The sequence below is a fragment of the Bacillus rossius genome, chromosome 1 (assembly GCF_032445375.1).
Source record: "Bacillus rossius redtenbacheri isolate Brsri chromosome 1, Brsri_v3, whole genome shotgun sequence".
NCBI lineage: Eukaryota > Metazoa > Arthropoda > Insecta > Phasmatodea > Bacillidae > Bacillus > Bacillus rossius.
The window spans coordinates 205,043,596-205,066,164 of NC_086330.1; the positions used below are offsets into that span (position 1 = coordinate 205,043,596).

Below are 22,569 nucleotides of genomic sequence, written 5' to 3' on the forward strand. Positions count from 1 at the left end.
CTTGAATAATCAATGATAACCTCATTGGATTGTAACCAATCCGCTCCTAATAGTACATTTATATTAAGTCCTCTAACTATGAGAAAAACAACCCACATAATTACTTCACCTATTTTGATTTCAATTAAAACTTGTTTTTTCACATTTTTATTTCTTACTCCAGTTGCTCCTATGATTGTGATATTTGAAACTGGTAACACTGCAACTGATTCCATTACTTTACTTCCTAGCGAATTAAAATATTCTTCAGACATTGCAGTTACTTCATTCCCTGAATCAATTAATAATTTAACTTTTGTTTCTGTACTGACAATTTCGCCTTGGATTACTGGACATAACCCCAACTTTCCTTCAATGAATTTTGAGGATTCGTTGTAATTTTGTAAAAGATCCTCCCCTTCGTATGTAGTATTGGGTTCAGTACAGCCCTGTTTTTTCAACACCTTACATGACACTCCTGCCTCTACAAAATGCCTAGGGAAAGTATCCGAGGCTAGATCTTCCCTATCTAAGAGTTTAAATTTCTTGCATTTCCTTGTCCTTCATATCTCGGCCTATCCTGTCTTTCCCTGACTCTCTCTTCCCTTGGATTTTCCTGCTGAACTCTCTGTCCCTCCCAACGTGGTCGTGCGTTACCCTGCAACTCTTGTCGATGGGGTCGCTGAACCTGTTCCCTCGGCATGCCCTCTGGAGGAAACCTCTCCCTAGGTGGCCCTCTCTGCCTTCCTTGGAGCTCTGGCTCCCTTCCCCTCAGTCCTTCCTCTCGCTCATTCCTCCTGTCTAATGTTTCAAGCAGTGCAATGACCTCTTCAACACTCTTATTCCTAGCCCCTAAAATGCAGTTCTGTACTTGCTGGTAAAAATGGTGTACAATATGGGAAATAAATCTTTCATCAGTAATTGGATTATTCAAAAACTTTGACTGTAAATATAACCTTTGTACGTAAGGAGCCATGGATCCGTCCCTTGCTCTGTGTTTTCCTGAAAATAAATATTGTAGGAAATCATATTGAATGTATATACCCCACTACTTGTTCAAAAATGCTAATTTTGCCTCTTTAAATGTTTTCCATTCATTCTCTTTATGCATTGCCCATTGTAATGCAACACCATCCAATTTAGTGATAAACAATTCTACCTGTTGCTCATCCGAACCCCTAAGATAGCCGAATACCTTCTCACATTTGGTGATGAACTGTATTGGAGTAGCTCCTCGATCATCCCCAAAAAATTTAGGCACTGTTTTTTCAAAAGTGTTTATTTCATCTACAGTTAAAACCGAACTTCTTATGTTACCCTGTCCATTCCCTCTAATATTACTCAGCTTTTCCTCTACTTTTTGTAAACATTCTCGACCTACATCATTCCTAAAATTCTCAAACTGGTTACTTATTTTTGAATTTTCTGTAAATATTCTTTCGACATTAGCTTCAAAATTCTCTTGGACTTCTCTAATTTTCTTTTCATTATAATATATATTTTGGGAATTCTCATTTACTTTTACCTGCAAATTTGTGATATCCCCTTGATTTATGGCTATTTTGTTTTGTACACTTTCATTATGTTGTAAGATTTCGGAAAATTTTTTACTATGTTCCTGAACTGTTTTACCTGTTTGTGTAGAATTTTCCTGGATTTGGCCCACCTTTTTTTCACACATGTTTACCCTAGATTTTATCTCCTCCACCTGCAACTCACAATTATTTACTTTGTAAACACAGGAAGAGATTTATTCATTAAGATCGTTCCTAAGCGCATTAAATCGACTCTCAACTGTATTGGTTAGTTCTTGTCTTACTTGTGTAATTTCTTGTGTAAGTTCCTGCTTGGTGGCATCTAATTTTTGTTCTATTATCTGTCGGAATTCTGTCTGACCCTGTGACATGTTATGCATCATTATCATGAGTTTTTCTAACATTTGATTAGCCATATCTGACCCCCCCATAACCTCTACTGGAATACTAGTTGCAGGCTGTTCCATGTTTTCTGACTGCTCCTGTACCAATTCAATGTTTAAATTTGGATCAGAAATTCCTGAAGTTTCAGGAAAACCCGTAAGGTCATCCTGACTGTCGGTACTCATTTTGTACAATTATTATGAATTACAATAAAAACGTAAACAACCTTTTAAAACACAAAAAAAATTGAAACAAGTTATTACTACAAAATTTTAGACCATTAAAACGTAAGTTTTGTCCAATTTAGACTTGCTGTTTCTGGCGATTCATCCCTCATTGTCCCGCGAAGTAGGTACCAAGATGATTATGTTGGAATCGTGTCCCGCGTTCCGCGAAGCTCTGCTCTACGATGTAGTTCTCGTCGCATTTCTTTCCCACGACGTCCCACGCTGTTATTATACGGTGAGTGTTGACTTTTCACGCTCGTCTTCGTATGTCGAAGTTTACAAGTAGGACGCGGAGATAATTGCTCACACGATCCACACACGAATCACTTGTTCACAAGTTATAGTTTTGCCGATGTTCTAAAAATGTTTATGACAGTTAATTTAAAATTGATGATTGGATTTTCCAGAACAAGTTTTTATTGAAGTTAAATGTTTTTTTTTTTTTTTTTTAGGCAGTGTCTAAATTTGTGCCCCGCGGCTGGGCAGCCATGTTGTTACATTCCATGCGGCCTGGCTAACACATAGAAATGTAACAATACAAACAATGTTCTTTAAGAATTTATGATTACGATGGTCGATTCAGATAATTTTTAGTTACATCAAAATATGTTTTAAATTGGAAATGAAAGAGTTTATTGCATTACTTTTTGTTTATTTCGTTTCAAACCAAAGAAACGATAGTTTTTTCAGTTACATGACAACTCAATTCAGACAAATTTAGTTCTAAAGCTTTGTTACTTGCACAGTTTTTGTTCTACAAATTTTTTCGAAGTCCTTGAATGTTGATAGGATGAGGTCCAAATATATACCATACCAGACATTTTTCTGTTGATGGTCGTTGAGTCTTGTCGCTCACAAAAAAATAGAATTTATTACTGTCCCTTGGTTAGCGATGTAACTCAAGGTACGGTCGCGCACTGACCGAAGTCGCGTGAAGTTGGGCCGTTGCCGACGCCTAGGGCCTAAATTTCTAGTTACATTATTCCGAAAAAATCTTTAGGTTAAAATTTACGGCCTGGCCCCAGCCCCTAGGCGTGAAATTTTCCCTTAGTGCAACTCCATAATATTGTGCGAGTTGCCGACGACGCGACCGGACTGGACGACAATCGAGCGACAACTGAGTTGGTAGACGAGATTACCTCCCTTGTATAGGTGAAGACAAGGGAAGCAACCCCGTGGGCCAACCGACCAATCACAGTACAGCATTCATCAACATGCCCAAATAAGGAATTTCGGCCGAGCGCATCACACCACGCCAGGACTCGCCCTGATTGGTTGGCTAGTGGTAGCCTCCAGAGAACCTTCCAGACCGTCGCGAAAGCTATGCGTCCACGTGACGCGTAAATCCCCAACAACGCATTTACAACGAGGAAAATAACTTGCTGGCGCCAGTTTGTCGCGCCTGTCCGCTCTTCCTTCTGGGCTTTCCAGACTGTTCTCGAATTATTCCACTACAATCTCAATAGAATTCAAAATTTACCCAACTAATTTAAATATAATATTCAAATTTTAGCAATTGAAGTTGAAATTCACATTCAAAATTTTAGTTCAAAAATTATGTCCTGTAAAATTATATTCTCCATTGCCTTAAATAAAACAATTAATGAAATCATATATCAAAATTAGTTATGAGCTGGAGTTAACCCACAAATTAATAATTAAATATCTCGGGAAAATAAGTATTTTAAGACTTTACATGAAATTTAAAAAGAGTAATTAATAACAATTTTTAACAGATCTGAACTGTTCTCTATATCAACAAAAAAAAATATCCTTCACTTCAAACTAATTCTTAATATTCTTATGACCCATTTTGCAATGCTACAACATGCTCTCAAACATGGCACTAAGATACATTCTGCAGCTGTCAGTGGTATTTTGAAGATCCATTAGACCCTAACCTAATGCAGGTCGCCAAGAAGCTGATATGTTTTTTTTAAGTACTAGGTATGCTTAATAATCAGTAATATGCTACACCTGTTACAAATTTTATTTTTAATTTACGTGCTCTCAAACATGGTACTTTTATACACTCTGGAGCTCTCAGGGGTATTTTCAACAGCCAGTAGACCTGAACCTAATGCAGGTCACTATGAAGCTGATTTTTTTATAGTACTAGGTATGCTTAATAATCAGTAATGCGCTACACCTGTTACAATTTTTATTTTTGTATTTACATGCTGTCAAACATGGCACTTTTATACACTCTGGAGCTGTCAGTGATATTTTCAAGGGCTAGTAGACTCAAACCTAATGTAGGTCGCCATGAGGCCTACTTGTTTTTTTATAGTACTAGGTATGCTTAATAATCAGTAATACGCTACAGTTACAAATTTTATTTTTGAATTTACATGCTCTCAAACATGGCACTTTGATACACTCTGGCACTTTCAAGGGCAAATTATGAGACAAGAACCTAGTGACTGTCAACTTGTAGCTAAAATGCATTACAATGGTAATTTTTATTTTTATACCTTATTTAATTTTTAGCGTTTGGCTCTTATGTTGTTCTTCCACCTTGCACTTTTGCTGCCTTTCCTGGGTTTTATCGCACAGTACCATAACTATAGTATGTTCAGCTGATATCCCTAAGGTGTTTTATTTTTAGTTGTGGACTTGTAAACTTGTTTTCAAAAGAAATTCAAAACAATATTGTACCTAAACATATACTACTACTTAAAATACATTAAACTAATCGGATAGGCTTACTCGATGACTTATATGCAGTCGCCGACAAAACATTTTTGTTGTATTCCAAAAGTTAAAATTTTTCCCACTCTTATTTGTGTATTTTTATTATTTTAATATTTTTCATATTTGAGGTATGTTACAAAAACTCCCTAACATTTATTTGGTGTCTTCAGAAAACATGTAAGTACGGTTTTTCAAAGCCACCAGCATGAATTCCGTGCAAACAATTTGTGCAATTTACATTATGGCTCAACAAAGCTTAAAACTGTAAATAGTTTAGTAGTTTAACTGGCAATTATAATGTTCAAAGCCATAATTTGTCATAAAAAATGTTAAAATTTTTACATCTGTGTATTTAATGTTTTTGTTCGGAAACACCTTAAATAGCACCATTTTGCGCTTTCCAATCCAATTTTTCCCGGGGGAGGACCCCCCCACCCCCCGCTTTAGGCTCGGGGTCCGTGAATGATAGGGCTGTTGTGTAATCTGGCGCCACCACTACTGAAGTCCTGCGCACGCCTATGTCTAGCACTGAACCTTTGTTGAAGTCAACATTTGTAAACTGGTGTAATTATGGTGACAGTAGTTGCCCGTGAGAAATAACCGGTTATTTGCTTCTGACAGTTGTAGTTTGACACCTGTGGATGAATACTGGAATGTATTGCAGTACAAAATCTTGGAAAGATATTTTTCACGCATTGACATGCCAAAAATACATTATGGTATGTTCTAATCCCCTTTAAAATACTTGATGTGAAAATTTGTTTCAGTCATTAGATAGGGTAAGTCAAGGTGATGAAATCACCGGAGGGTTATGTAAAAAGTGGTAATGATCAGGAAAAGAGTGAGGTAGGTAAAGGCATTACTATTTGGCACCATTTTTGTTACACTGGCACTATTATGGCAACAGAGCAGTTGTATGTAGCGAGATCTTGTGGCTGTGGATACAACAGTTGCACATTACACACTTTATTCTGAGGCCTCTTTATCACTAGAATGAACTGAATTTTCCTCATAGAAGTGTGTTATGCAGAGAGCTAATGTTGCCTACCCAGACATGTGTAGTGCAGAGAGCAGCGCTAGAGTGGAGACTGGGTGGTTCCAGCGCTGCGGAGACTGCGGGCCTCCAACCAGGTTGAGGAGGACATAGAAGAGATGCGGGCTGAGGAGCGAGCACAGCAGGCAGAGGCCACCATCTCCATGATGGAGCTCATCTGCTCGCCCACGCTGCGGGCGCCACTCGTCATCGGCGTCGTAATGCAGCTGTCTCAACAGTTGTCCGGAATCAACGCGGTGAGTGCCCTATCTACCCTCCCTTCTCTTAGAGCTTTACCAAATCAAGTTTCAACTTATTACAGTTCTTCTGTTCCCTTTTTTTTTTAATTATTAACCAGGTTACTCGTAGACGTTTTCAAGCATTTCCACCATGACATTTACCACACAGAATAAAACCTACAAGACATAAACAATCAATTACACACATACTGCCACTTTTCCCTGCCACGATAGTCCTTATATGCAGCATTAGGCTAGTTGGGAAACTTATTTGCTCTCTAGGTCCTAGGGTCCTAGGGTTCTATTTCATAAGGCAACACATATATATGCTACAAGCTATTATATGTATTAGGTTTATTTTACTCGAGGTCTCTTTTTGATCTTTTAACTCTCAGGACGCCCTTGCGTGTTTTAGTGTTGGAAACAGTATGGTGGATGGCCAATCAAGTCACACCCTTGATGCTATTACTCTTGAGGAGGAGTTGTGAGGGCAAGTCATCTGCTGGTTGTTTTGGCAATCTAATACTTCTGTGTTATTCTTAATGTTCAGTATATTGTGTTTTTTAGGACAATGATTAACGTATGTATAACATTATAAATAACAATGATGATCGTATGTTTATCTCTCATGATATTTTGAATAAAGAATTTTTGTAAACCTGTATTTATTTTTTTACTACATCTTATGTGGATGATATGTGTGTTGGTGATCTTACAATAAAATACATACAACATGATTTGATTAAGCTGTCATCATTTGTGGCACAATATTATCACCTAAGCAGTTACACATTGACAAATCTTAATTCACAAAATATTTTTCAAGACATCTGCATTTATGCCATGTAAAAATATATACATATATAAAAAATTAGTTGTCTGTAAAGTCGGTTTACGGACGATAGTTTAACGTGACGTCATAACAAAACATTGATAAAATGATTGATCCAGAAGAAAACAAAATATCATATTCGGCCTGAGACTGAGCCGTAATAGGTTTTTGCAACCAAACCATTTAGGCATTAAAAATATTATATTCTTTGAGGAAGAAATTTTTTTTAAATTTTTCTATATTTTGTATGATAAAATAACCTCTGCATACTTCAATGAATAAAATTGAATCATTTTTATTGAATTATCACTATTTTGTATGGATACAAAGAAGGAGTGAAATTAAATCTACAATTTAATTAATAAATTTACTTTTATTTGCATTCATTATTCAAATATATTTATTACTTTTGAAGTGTCGTGCGCGTCGTATTTATTTTTACAAGTACAAAAAAAAAAACATTTCAGCCGCCAGGATTGGATCCATCAACCTATCGATTGGTAGTCAGTGTTGCTCACCGCACAGCCACGAGGCCATATTGGAAACAATTGTTTCAGATGTTATAAATTAATAATATTCCACGCACAATATTTGTTTGAATTTCTTTTAACTAGCATATTCTCTGTTGGACTCGAAATATTTACACGCTCGTGGGCTCATAACTATAATACGGTGTGTGATTTAGTTGATCAAATAATAACTCATGACAAATAATTACCAATGTCAAACTAAAGCGTGAAAAGTATCATACCAGCAATAAATATTTAGTTACACAGCTAAAACAATACTCATACAACACTGTTTAAATATACTGATTTACACTAGTAATTAAAATAATACGTACTTGTAAGAACGCCATTTCCTTGCGAATATACTCCCGTGGCGCGGTGCACAACAATAACTTCGAACCCTGCTATGTTTTCGTCTGCCCCAAGCCGTGTGTGGCGACATGCGCAGGCGTGATCCAACCGGCGCGACCCGCCTATCGCTGCAGCATGGCGGGGTGAAACCTGAGCAGTACGCTGCCATGTGCCGGCCGAGTTCTCTGTACCGTCCACAACATACAAGAGATGCCACGCATGCGTAAACAGGACACATCCGTAGTGGGACATCCGTAGTGGGACAATTTTTTGTGCGTGCACCCAGCGTTCATTGATTTATTAGACGTCACGTCAAAAAACCTCAAGTCACTCACTTTACCTATATGAGTTATCAATTTTTTTTGACCTAGGTTCATTTGCTCCTAACACTTACGACTTCTAGGGAGCAAAAGAGACTGTGAGTACTAAAACAAACTTATTAGGTGCAAGCAGGGTGGAGAGGAGGGGCAGAGCTGTATTGACATCACAAACATGATGCCAGGACCGTCCGCTAGTGAGTGACTATCTTTAGATTGGTAGAATTTTAATGTTCTGTTATGTTTACCAGGGAGTTTCTACTGAAAATTTCTGTTTCAAGAAATTTAACCAGTTTACTTTAGTTTTATGACTGATATCGGTCACACGTAATGGTTATCAGTTGGGCAGCCTATGACTTAATAGATTTAGAAAATGAAAGGATTATCTAACTTGTCACATGTTAGTACTTACTGCAACATTAGTTTAATTATATGTGTTGGTATATTAAGTGCTGTGACTGTGAAACTTTCAGATATGTACATTATCTTTTAGATTTCCAAAGAATTAAAGAAAAAAATGAAGTTAATCCGACATAAAAACCATTCTCAGAAGTGTATTTCTAATACAGATAATTAACTATTTTCAAAGAATAGTCAGATATCATTTTAAAGAGAGACATAAAATTTTTCTTAAAATGGTCTAATAGAGCATTTACGTAATTCTGTATGCCCATAAACAACTATGGTGTAACACGTTCTTTTGTTTTCCCGAACATGGCAGCTAAGCCACCCCCACTAGCATTAAAGATTTTTACACCCATGATCCCTGGGGGGGGGGGGTGTTTTTGACGTGACGTCTAATAAATCGATGAACGCTGGCTGCACGCACGAAAAATTGTCCCACTACGGATGTCCCACTTACGCATGCGTGGCATCTCTCTGGTATGTTGCGGTACAGAGAACTTGGCCGGTACGTGGTGGCAAACCGAGGTTATTGTTGTGCACCGCGCCATGAGAGTATATTCGCAAGGAAATGGCGTTCTTACAAGTACGTATTATTTTAATTACTAGTGTAAATCAGTATATTTAAACAGTTTTGTATGAGTATTGTTTTAGCTGTGTAACTAAATATTTATTGCTGGTGTGATACTTTTCACACTTTAGTTTGACATTGGTAATTATTTGTCATGAGTTATTATTTGATCAACTAAATCACACACCGTATTATAGTTATGAGCCCACGAGCGTGTAAATATTTCGAGTCCAACAGAGAATATGCTAGTTAAAAGAAATTCAAACAAATATTGTGCGTGGAATATTATTAATTTATACCATCTGAAACAATTTTCTCAATTTGGTCCGTGGCCGTGAGGTTAGAATGGCTGACTTCCAAACAAAGATTGTCGGTTCAAGTCCCGACAGCTGCGAATTTTTTTTTGTACTTGTAAAAATAAATACGGCACACGCAACATTTCAAAAGTAATTAATATATTTAGATTAATTACTGCAAATAAAAGTAAATATTAATTAAATTGTAGATTTTATTTCACTCCTTTGTATCCATATAAAATAGTGATAATACAATTAAAATTATTCAATTTTATTCATAAAAGTATGCAGAGGTATATTTTATCATACAAAAGATAGAAAAATTTTAAAAAAAATTCTTCCTCAAAGAATATAATATTTTTAATGCCTAAATGGTTTGGTTGCAGAAACCTATTACGGCTCAGTCTCAGGCCGAATATGATATTTCCTTTTCTTCTGGATCAATAATTTCATTAATGTTTTGTTATGACGTCACGTTAAACTATCGTCCGTAAACCGACTTTACAGACAACCAATTTTTTTACTAACTTTTAAAAGTGACCTTATCTCAAAGTTAAAGTTTAGGCACAATTAGGGTGGAAATAACTTTGGTTCTGGTTATAATGAACTGACATAATGTACTGTCTTTTAGAAAACAGTCTCAACTAGGCTGTGTGTCAATACAGCTCCGCCTCTCCTCTCCACCCTGCTTGCACCTAATAAGTTTGTTTTAGTACTCACAGTCTCTTTTGCTCCCTAGAAGTCTTAAGAGTTAGGAGCAAATGAACCTAGGTCAAAAAGAATTGATAACTCATATAGGTAAAGTGAATGACTTGAGGTTTTTTGACGTGACGTCTAATAAATCAATGAACGCTGGGTGCACGCACAAAAAATTATGCATAATTATTTAGACATCATGGATGGGCACCACGTGAATGGGCACGTGTACCGGGCTTATGACTCTGTCCCTGGACTGTGGTGTGGCCCGTGTGGTTCTTAGGCACGATTTTTCGTATGATTTTATTAATTCAACCCTATCATCCATGGTTGTCAGTGGGCTCTCCAGGTGTCCTACTGTAATGGCTTTTCCACTCAGGAACGAACCACCACACTTTAAATACCTGTCTGGGAACAGCCACCAAATAATGCCAAAATTTTAATTTGACACCTTTTAATTTTTTTATTTCACTGGAGGTGCTGGTCCACTCTTCAGATGTTGAGAAAATTAAAAGCAAAAAATAATTTACTACAAATTTAAGAAAGATACTGTTATGGAAGGCCTCGCACAATAGTGCACAATAATTTTTTACTACTTGAAATTCTTTATTCAAAATCACACCGAAAAACTTTTAATATGATGATTCATTGGAAATATTTATAGGCTCCTAAAAGTTGAGTATCAAATAAATGACGTTCGCCAACATTTTTAACATTATCATATTTTAACAAAGTGATCAAATTATAATTGTAAGCTATCAAACGATAAAACCATAACCTGATACCTACACAAGAGCATATGGTAACTTTCTTTGGGGGGAAAAACTATGTAACTCATAAACAAAAATAATTAAAATCATTATTAAGGTAGAGCTGCCAGAGGATTTACGACATTACTGCTATTATTTCTGAGGGAACCTCAAAGATTCCTTCCCGTATGGGGAGTTCTAAAGGTATGACTATTTATTATTTTCAGAGTTTTAATTTAACAATTATTCTAAATAACTTAACTATATTAAGGCCAGTTGTCATTAAGGAAGTACCAGAACTTTAGTAAAGTTGACATTGCTAAGCTATTCACTTAGAGAGAATTAAAACCAAATTCTTAATTATGAAGTTACTATCGACTAGTCTTAGATAAAAAATTTAACTTACATGAACTGGAACTCTTTATTATATGTTCTGGGACCTCCCAGCCCCTGTTCTCATTGTAGATTAGATTTGCCATTTCACATCTCAACACTTATCACAGTGAACTTAACCAAAATAGATACCTGGGTGGCCGGTACCTGCCCAGTCAGTCTAAAACTTTACATCATTAGTTGCAAACTCATTTTGTCCCCTAGAAGTGAACCTAAGTTACATGCCTGACTTGTTAGCACTAACAGACTCATTACCAGGATGGGCATGAGCCCCCCAGTGAGCCCCCAGGTCACATTAACGCCTACTTAAAAACCCTCGGCCACTCCTCCTACTTTCCAGAAGGTTTTGGCCCAGCCAACCCCAAATTTCTTAATCGTGGTACAAAATAGCTGAGTGGACGCTACGTCACTCGCACCGCAAGGGAAATTGCTGTCAGTTTTGCTACAGAGCGACCAAGAAAAATCAGCACGAGGCAGCGTCGGACGCACGACCTGGCTCACACCACACATCGGTATGTATGACGCCAGCACAACCACTGCCCGGGCGCGCCATATGCTCCTGTCACAGAGTTGTGCCACTCTGCAACTGTGGCAACCCACACAAAGCCTGCACCAAGAGAGATGGAAATTTGAAGACAGCTACTCCAAAAAATTCACGAACGTGACATCACTCCCGCTAATGGAGCTAGAGTCCCATCGAGCTAAAACAAAAATAATCCAGGAAAAGAAAATAATTTAAATTTCCACAATCAAAATTAAAATTAAATTACAATAATGAAAACCATCTTAAAGTACTGTGAACTGTCCAATTGGGTTTCACGATGGACTAGAGGTATCAAAACCTATCTTAGCAAAGTTTGACACTCCGTCTTACAAAAAAAAAATTATTTTCAAAGCTACGTAACAGTGAGATTTTTTGTATAGAGAATAAAAATTAAATGTCTCATTTGTAGAATTGGTTTGACTATTAGGTCTTGACATAGTTTTATTGTCTGAAGCTGATAGTTAATTTTATTTTTAAAATATTTGATTTTGACTCTTAAAAACAGTTCCCAAAATAATTTTCTTTGCCTTAGCTGTTGAGTAGCGGCCGGTATTAAAGAGCACAGGCGCACGTGCACACCAGTTTTCTACAGAAAATTTATTTATTTATTTTGTAGAGTTAAAAGTTCCTTTTTTATCTACTTTTACCAGTTGCAGCTACCAGAGTTACACTCGTCGCTTTGTTTGTATCTGTCACGGACGTCTGTTTTTATTTTTTCGATTGCGGCGATATGGCAACGCTGTAGTGTTCACAATGGATCTGTGCACGAAACGCGCTGCCTGCATGCCTGCCTCGGTCCTTTAGCGCATGCGCACGAAGGAATTACGTCACTTCCTACGGGACATTTAACACTGAACGAGAGCACGACTCTGGTGTGCTCATGATTGTCCTGGCGTTTGGTTGCTCATTGATGGAGTTCCAAATTTCAGCACGCACAGCACCACTGATCAGAGAAGTAAGTCATAACTTATGAATCAGTCCGGTAGATGCCAGTATTGTCCACTCTAATACTATCACCCCTAACCAAACAAACTTTTCGTTTTCAGTTTTTACATCCAGTGGAAAAAAGTAGTTGCATATGGTTCCATGCGAGCGTAAATATCTTAAAATAATTAGTGTGCGTGCACGTTTGTAAAATATTTTTTCTGTGCCTTACGCAGGACAACATTTTTCTGAGGTATGTTATAAAGTTTCCCTTTGTTGTAATACTTTGACGCCGTCCCCGTTGCCTAATCTGAATTTACGTAAATTTAAGCTGGTAGGTTAATTTTGAATCTCAAGGGGGGGGGGGGGTTCCTGGCCTCGTGGCGGTAGGCAGGGATGCGGTGACAAAGGACTCCCCGGGCTGTTATGGCCTCCCAGGACGCCTTATTAATGAAACACACGAGTTCTTTTGGTTATTTATTACGTCGCACACTCTACAGGTCACACCTTCACGTGACTGGCCGCTTCATCGTCGACCTAAGCTCCGCGCACCTGAACCTGCTAGGGTCTCTGCGAGAGTATACGGACGTGGCGTGAAGCGTGAAGACGATCGGTCCCGCAGATTAATTAAGAAAACATATGACACTGAGTGATTGCGATTAGTCCCGCACAGGAGAATGATTACTTATTAAAACACGTTACACTGAATTACTGCGATTAGTCCCGCACAGGAGAATATTTACTTATTAAAACACGTTACACTGAATTACTGCGATTAGTCCCGCACAGGAGAATATGCATGAGCGGATAGTCCGCGGGGTGGCGAAGGCCACGTTAAGCTGGGTACGGACACGTGAGAATCTGGGACGATATCGTACACGTGGCCGTGGCAAGTCCCAGTTGATGACTCGTCCGAATGTTTGTGGTCGCGTTTGGCGCAGTGCCGCCCTGCGTGGGCCAAGACCTATGTCCCGAGGTGGGACGTAATAGCGTGAGGCGCAGGTGCCATGACGGGTCACCTAATTGCTTACGTAAAATATAAAAATCCCTGATGGGATACACATGTTATTAAAAGACCGCGCGAGGTTGCTAACGGCCAATTTGGGCCGACCGGGGAGCTGATATAAAACGTTTGGACTATATTTACCTATTGCAGTTACATGGTGTTGGCGCGAAAATTGAAGGCTCCCCGTGCGTGGGCTGCCGGCCCGGGCGAGTGCTGGATGGCGACTGACTAACCTCCCTGGCCGCCGGGGCCAGGGAGGGGGGAAATTCCGCGGGAAAACTGCGGAGCGCGGGAAGATGACTTCGGCCAGTTTTGTGAATTATACCCTTGTAACATATGATCATTTAATTAACATTGATTATTGATGGTTTTAGATTTATTAGTTTCTGTTTATATTCTCGAATGCATGAAAAACAATACCCTTGCGCAGTGCCACACCCGGCCGGGCGCTTTGCACACGTAGGAGGCCGTGACTGACGTCACGCCGTTCGAGGCACTGCACTACGTTGCGCGCGCGGGCGCGTTCGGGGCGCGGCACTTATCAGGTGTTGAGGACACATAACGGCCTGTGCTCTCAGAGGGAGCACTGACGGCGGCGTCAACTTTAACTGTGAAAATGTGACTGTGTTATTTGGCACGTACAGCAAACATGTACAATTTTTAAAAATCGCCATAATGAATTCCGTACAAACAATTTTAGCGAACAGGAAACTTACATACGAGGAAAAGTTAACAATTAAAAATTTAGGTCCTGATCAGCCTCATTTATAAATAACTACGGAAACAGTCACAAAAACGTATTTTCAGACGTAAATTTAACAAAAACATTTACACAAAACACAAGTGGCTATGCGGCTGTGTCAAAACAAATGCTCTGTTTTGTTTTCCGTGCCTGATTTTTAGTGCAGAAGTTAGCGCGCGGACAAGGTCAGATTATAAGGACCTTGTACATTTGGGCGAGAAAATTAATAAACATGAAAACTCTCTTGCTCACAAAAATGCCAATATTGAATTTACATTGTTAAGTAGAATAAACATCAGTACCTACACAGCTAGACAGTGCTTACAGAGAGTCTGCTTTCAGGTGCAACACTTTGATAAGCTTAAGCCCAGCCACAAATTTGAAAAATCAAGAACATCAAACGTATTTTTTATTATTTATGTGAGGCTTGATCAGCGATCTACCATTTTGAATTACAATTTAAAATCTCTTAAAAAACAACTAGTCTGCTCAATAAGCTTCATTGTGTTAATTCGGGCTACAAATACAGACATGAGTTTGTGTAATAAATGAAATATATCTTTCACGACTCCAAGATGAGCAGTAACTGCTACGGTGCCGCACCAACACAGATAATCTGACACCAAAACAGGCTTCAAGCACGCAGTAAGGTAGGACGTCTTTTTTTTTTCTTTGAGTGCCTATGTGTTCGCATGTCTGTATGTATGAGTGTGTGAACACCCATAATTTAACATCACCGGCCGCTACTGGTACAACGTCTCTAAGGTAGGGCTGTCTTGAAGCGTAGCTACCAGGGTTACGACCAATGAAATGCAACAACTCAGCCTCATCTTTAGAACATACTCCAGAGCAGCTGACTTACTCTGGAACCTCTACTTTGAAAGCCAGGTCATCATCACAGTCAGATGACTACTGTAACAATCATTCACGGGGATTACAGTTACATGGCTACTGTGGCAATCATTCACGGGGATTACAGCCACAACTACATATGACACTCCTAACCAAATTATCTATCATGACATTTATTGAGATTAACATGTACAGTAAACTCCCGGTATACCGCGCCTCGATAGATCGCGGAATCGGGTATATCGCGGGTCAAACCATGTCCCCCAATCATAAATGAATAATAATAATAACAGTAGAACCTCGTTAATTCGTGATGGTCGGGACCGAGATAATCACGGATTACAGAATTTCACAGACTAGCGATTAAAAGCCCAGAAGGTCTTGTCAAGCTACTCAGACACCGGCGTGCAGCTGGGTTAAGGCCAAGGTCATGTGACGTAACATCTACCGAGGCTTACTGCGCCTTGGCAGCAGATGGATAAAAAATAGTAAACTCTCCATTATTCGTGTTAATTGGGACCCGCCGATGCCCGGATAATTAAAATCCTGTAAAAAAAAAAGTAATAAACCCGGATAATCCGTTCATGGTAAGGGCCGCCTTCGAATTAGTCTCGGCTTAAAAAAATACGTCACTGCCTAGCCATTAGTTCACGGTCATTTACAACAGCCGAAGAGAGAAAGATAAGATCGTGCTGAACTTGCACACATAAATTTTGGGTAGCCCCCCCCCCCTCCCCTTTCTCACTCATCCCACTTCGTCCAGCCAAATGCCAGCCAGACACGTCACTTGCCAGGCGCCTGCCGTGCGTTGGCGGGTGGAAACAAACAAAGGGAGACGGGAAGCAGAAGTCAGGACATCCCCCTCAAGTTTAAAGAGTGACAAATGTGACAGCTGAAAGGGGGACGACACAAAGGGTCGGTACAAACAGCGTTGCAGAGTTTGGCGGCCCATGCGAAGGCTTGCAGTGTTTGCCGGCCGCCGGCCCGCGTGACGTTAATTTTAAGCGCTGACAATTTTTACTTCTCTTTTTTTTTTTCTGCACTTTTAAATCGTCCCGGATTATCCGATTCCCGAATTAGCGCGTCACGGATTAACGAGGTTCTACTCAGTAGCGGCCGGTATTAAAGAGCACAACTGCACGTGCACACCCAGTTTTCTACAGGACATTTATTTTGTAGAGTTAAAAGTTCCTTTTTATCTACTTTTACCAGTGGCAGCTACCAGAGTTACACTCGTCGCTTTGTTTGCATCTGTCACGGACGTCTGTTTTTATTTTTTCGATTGCGGCGATACGGCAACGCTGTCGTGTTCACATTGGATCTGTGCACGAAACGCGCTGCCTGCATCCCTGCCTCGGTCCTTTTGCGCATGCGCACGAAGGAATTACGTCACCTCCTACGGGACATTTAACACTGGACGAGTGCACGACTCTTGTGTGCTCGTGATTGGCGTTTCGTTGCTCATAGATGTAGTTCCAAATTTCAGCACGCACAGCAGCACTGATCAGAGAAGTAAGTCATAACTTATGAATCAGCCCGGTAGATGCCAGTATTGTCCACTCCAATACTATCACCCCTAACCAAGCAAACTTTTAGTTTTCAGTTTTTTACGTCCAGTAGAAACAAGTATTTGCGTGTGGTTCAATGCGAGCGTAAATATCTTAAAATAATTAGTGTAACTGTGCGTTTGTAAAATATTTTTCTGTGCCTTACGCAGGACAACATTTTTCTGAGGTATGTTATAAAGTTTCCCTTTGTTGTAAGACTTTAACTGTGAAAATGTGACTGCGTTATTTGGCGCGTATAGCAAACATATACAATTTTTAAAAATCGCCATAATGAATTCAGTACAAACATTTTTAGCGAACAGAAAACTTACTTCAAGGAAAAGTTAACAATTAAAAATTTAGGAACACTATGCCAGAAGAAAGACTTACTACTGCTTTAGCAATGTTGTCAATAGAAAAAAGACTAATAAATAGCATGCATGATTTTAATCATAGAGTCTCAGAAGAATGGATTTTTTTTTTACAAATAATTAACGGTGCAATACCTTTGTAGCATTAAAGTTTGTAAAATCATATTTTTTAGCTTCACATTGCTTTCAGGCGCAACACTTTGATAAGCTTAAGCCCAGCCAAAAATTTGAAAAATCAAGAACATCAAACATAATTTTTTATTATTTATGTGAGGCTTGATCAGCGATCTACCATTTTGAATTACAATTTAAAATCTCTTAAAAAACAACTAGTCTGCTCAATAAGCTTCATTGTGTTAATTCTGGCTACAATTACAGACATGAATTTGTGTAATAAACGAAATATATCTTTCACGACTCCAAGATAAGCAGTAACTGCTACGGTGCCGCACCAACACAGATAATCTGACACCAAAACAGGCTTCAAGAACGCAATAAGGTAGGAGGTGTTTTTTTTCTTTATGAGTGCATATGTGTTAGAATGTGTGTATGAATGAGTGTGTGAACACCCATAATTTAACATCACCGGCCGCTACTGGTTCTACTGTAATAATAATGGAATAAATGGTTAACAGCCGATTAGGATAATTTTGCGTTGTAATTCACAAACTAAGCATCGGGCAGAAAAAAGCCTAGGCGTAGAAAATGTCCGCAGTGAAATTCTAAACAAGATATCTCCGTACATTATTCCTCTATCTTGTAGTGTTTTCAAATTATGGTCCAATCCAGCCCAGTGTTATTTTCTGAAACACTAGTTCTTAACATTTTTTTTAACCCACAAATAAAGCATCGGCAGGGGACCCGATAAAGCCCACCGTCCAGCGACATTATCCAGCGTGACTCTGCTGGGGATTGATTTTGGATAGGTTTGGTTGACGGCAAGCGCTGGGAGGGGAGAGGCGAGCCGAGAATATGCGACCAAGACACCCGGGTAGACGGGAGGAGTGGAATATAAGCGCCAGTGATGAGAGGGGCGATTAAGCCGAAAGGGGGGAAGTCTGGTGACCTTGAGTTCACTCATTTCCGTCGGCACACTTCTCGTGTTCACGTGTGTTGACAAGCGGAGACATATAAATGTTTTGTTATAACTTGAACCTACAGACGTAATATTATTCGTTGTTTTATACACGTTCATCTTTTTACTTTGGTATAATATTTTAACATTAAATAGTAAAGTAAATCAGCTAGCGTATTTTTAATCTTTGCCGAGGAATTCCCAGTGGTCCAATACTTACGTGAACCATACTGTACCACTTTTGCCGTGAGGTAGTAAACAAGCCCCGGATATGTTTATGTGTAGCGGCCTCCCGACCTTTAACCAGAGGCTAGGGAATATAACACTTGCCGATCCGAGCCACACACACTCAGCAACTCGACACAGCGTTTGATGGAATAAGTAAAGACAACGTTTAACAGACTTTTTAATACGGCGCCACTGATTGCGCTAAAATTATTTTGGCGCAATTTTTGTATCCCAAATGTGACCATTTATAATTTAATGTAAGCATGGATAACAAAGTTTAACCACTTTACACGTTAGACGATTCTTTATTTTATATTGTACGAATGCTAGAATCATTTTTCACGTATCTGCTGCATACTTCTGCAAAAGACACGCTATCATTAAGTACGTAAATCTAGAATTTTTATTTTGTCAATCAAACTCGGTACCTTGCGATTCATATTCGGTTTGAAGTATTACTATGGCCTTTCTATTTAGAAGACTTTGACCACAGAATCGTGTGTAACTGCACACACTGCACTTACTTTGTTACGGACACTCAGACGAAGCAGATACTGTGGCTGACACCACGAGACTGGCAGCAGCTTGTGTGCCGCACGTGTGTATGGCGGCGTGTGGCGCACTCGTAGGCCGTGCGACAAACTGTGCGCGGCATGCGGAAAAAAAAATTCAACATTTAATATTTATCTTTAAAATTTATTATTTTTATTTTTTCACCCGCGTTTAGTGAAAACTGCGGATGCAAAGTACGCACAAAGGCGGGCCGTCTATACTGTGCGTGCTTGCCGACCTATTAGAACACAGGCGGTGTTTTATGCCTTTTGACCTTGGTCACATCGAAACATCGCGGTTATGCAACAACGCGGGTAAAAGTTATGTCCCCCGACAACCGCATTAAATAGGGAGTGTACTGTATATGTATGTTTTTTTTTTAACATGTTCAAATTATTTAGGTATGGATTATTACATTAAATAAACAAGTACCAACTAGAAATGTTATACTTTCCTTATAACTCAACTACTATGGGTGAGTATGGATCCTAAACAATGGAAAACAACAGTTTCTAAATCAACAATAAACTTAACTTAACAAAGTTTAAATTCACCACCCTCAAAACATCCTACAACGGAAAATTACTTGACTAAACTGGACAAACTTCAGGAAAGGTTCCATGATAACTGGAGACTACCTACCTCTAACTCACGATCTCGCACAGTTCATCCACAAACAACACAGCTGCTTCCAAGCTGTAACTGGGTTCAGGGCCGGCACGTCCATATAGGCAAACTAGGCAACCGCCTAGGGCGCCAAGTAGCTGGGGGCGGCGCAGCACGACACAACAGCTGATATAATATGTTTTGCACCGCTAGTCAGCATGGCCCCTGGTACGGCGCTCCTTCCCCTTGATCCCCCCCCCCTCTTCCCTCTCCAGGTCCTCCCCTCCCTTTCTCCTTCCCTCCCCGCCGCCGCGATGTTAGCGCCCCTAGCGGCCTAGTGTTTTGAGTAGTATATAAGGGTGTCCTCTGCGTGGCCTCCTCGCTACACTCACACAACGAAATTAATTAGGCCATTTTTGCGCACACTCCACACGCCTCTAAATACAGACATCACGACACTCTCATGCATCAGTTAGCCAACTAACTGAGGGAAAAGGGTGACCTCCCCCCGCCTGACACCTACACTATTAAAAATAGAGCCAAGCAACATGCGACAGCTATTTTACTTCTTCTGGACCGTGAGCCACCTTTAATCTTAAAATCGCACACATCGCGCCCCGCCGACGTTTCCAATGATTCGATCAAAGTGACGGGGTTGCACTATTTATATTGGCGACCACATAGCGAGTTATGGGAACGTAATAGTTCCCGGTATCGCTGTCACACGCTCCCGGCCGAGCATATGAGGAAACAGCGGCCTCCTCGCGATTCGGCGCCTGGCTGCTGAACAGAGAGGTTGGCAGCGGAGCAGCTCCGGCGTGGAGACGTGAGCAGAAGTGCAGCAGAGTATCTACAAGTTGTGTTAGCACTTTCAAGTGCTAACACAGCCAGCAAGCGAAGAGCCTGTGCGCCCAGTGTGCACAGGCGGTAACAGTTGTCTGTGCAGGTTAAGAGTATCATGGGTGCACACAGGCTGCTCGGTGGCGTAGCAGCCCCTTCAGCACAGCCGGCAGCCCGGTTTTTACCGGGCTGAATTGGTTAGCGGGCGAGCCTGTGTGAGCATAGGTTGTCCGCCCAAGGCCAGCAAATGGCTACAGGCGAAGCAGTAATGGAGAGCGACCAAGGCGGCTGGCAAACCGCCGGCAAGCGCCAGAAGCGTACCCACGGGGACGCTGTAGGCAGCGACAGCGAGGTGGGCGCCGCCCCCCCTTCCCCCCAGCCCGCAGGCCCCACAGAGCCACCTGCGGCAGCGACCAAGCAACGAAAAATCAAGCCCCTCTTCGTCTTCTTAGACCAGGGGCACCAATACCCTCGTGTCTACAAGGCACTGAAGGACTCGCTGGCAGAGAAATTCATCTGCCAGAACCACGGCCGGAACGAGATAATGGTCCACACAGGGTCCATTACCGACTACCATCGGGCAGTAAAAGCCCTGCAAGCCATAGGCGCCCAGCACTCCGTCCTGCTTCAGCGGGACGAAGTGCCCAAAAAATTCGTGCTGCGTGGCATCCACCACGACACGCCTCAGGACTTCCTGCAGCAGGAGTTCGCTGCACTGAGCCTCCCGGTGCAAAACTGCTGGTTCTTGGAGAACCGGCAGCGGCGCCAAAAATGTGACGCACTCGCCATAGAAGTGCCCCAGTCATGCCCGACCGAGACAATCCAAGCCCTGCAGGAATTCGCAGGTATGAAAATCCGCGTCGACGACTACCGACGCCCGTCAGGTCCTGCCCAGTGCAGCAATTGCCAGCGTTTTACACACGTTGGCAAGGGCTGCGCTGCAAATGTTGTCTGCCGATGGTGCAGCGGCCCACACAAGGCCACTGAGTGCCCAAATGGTGGCAACCCGGAGCACAAAAAATGTGCTCTGTGTGAGAGCAAGCACTGCGCCAACTACAGGGGGTGCAGTGAATATAAGAAGGAGACCTGCAGGCACCTTCCCCCGGACGTCCGCAAGGCGCGCGAGCAGCAGTCTCGCCGCGACATCCGGGCCAACCAGCGAGCCGAGGCGCAAGCTCAGGCCCCCCAACCAGGCCCCTCTCACCCCCCAGGCAGAACCCCTGGGGCCCGAGGCACCCCCCGCCCCCCACCTTCTGGGACTACATGCTGCAAGCGGGCGTCAACACTTATGCCCCCCTGCAGCAGCACTGGGAGGCCAGTCATGATGACATGGCGTACCCTGCCCTGGCCAACAACCCCCGCCCCCGCGGGCAGCGCCAGACCCAGCCCAAAAAGAACTGGACTGGGCACAAAAATGGCAATGGCAAGCCACGCCAGCCCGCCCAAGACAAGCTGCAGGCCACACAGGCTGCAGCTGCAGTCCCGCCCAAGCAGGCCCCCCGGCCCGCCCCGCGACAGGCGGAGCCCGCCCAGAGGCAGCCTGCGCCTCCCGCGGCCGAGCACATGGCCTTGGACGCAGCTCCAGTGGTGCAAACTGCCCCAGCTGCTCCCGCCCCCAGCGCCCAGCCCCTACAAATGGAGGATATGCAAAATATCCTCCAAACGAGCAAGGCCTTTCAGGCAAACAAACACATGAGGCAGGCTCTGGCACCACTGTGCCAACTGATAGCCATCTGGTGTGACCCGTCCAAGACCATGGCCGACAAGCTTCGTGCGACCGTGGACTGCTGTGTTGCGCTCCCTGACGAACTCACTGGCAGCGAATAACCAGGTCCCGGGATCCACACCAGCCCTGGCCAATAGTCTTAGGTTGCAGTCCCTCCTCTTCTGGAATGCACGCGGTATTAAATCTAAATTACCGGAATTTATAAACCACCTGGATAAATATAAAATTAAAATCGCGGCAATAAACGAGACACACCTAATTCCGACAGATAGATTAACAATTTTAAATTATGTTATCTATATGCGCGACAGGAATACCAGAAGCGGCGGCGTAGCTCTGGCAATACATA

The 22,569-nt window shown here is 41.5% G+C and overlaps 1 protein-coding gene across 9 annotated transcripts in view; it reads left to right on the forward strand.

Annotated features, from left to right (window-relative positions):
* The window catches only part of LOC134527248 (glucose transporter type 1), a 562,082-nt gene that overhangs the window by 433,227 nt on the left and 106,286 nt on the right, over window positions 1–22,569 (forward strand). For all 9 annotated transcript variants that reach the window (XM_063359761.1, XM_063359758.1, XM_063359759.1 and 6 more), the window contains one exon: window positions 5,922–6,109. In XM_063359761.1, coding sequence (XP_063215831.1) covers window positions 5,922–6,109 — 188 coding nt within the window. The remainder of the gene's footprint in view (window positions 1–5,921; window positions 6,110–22,569) is intronic.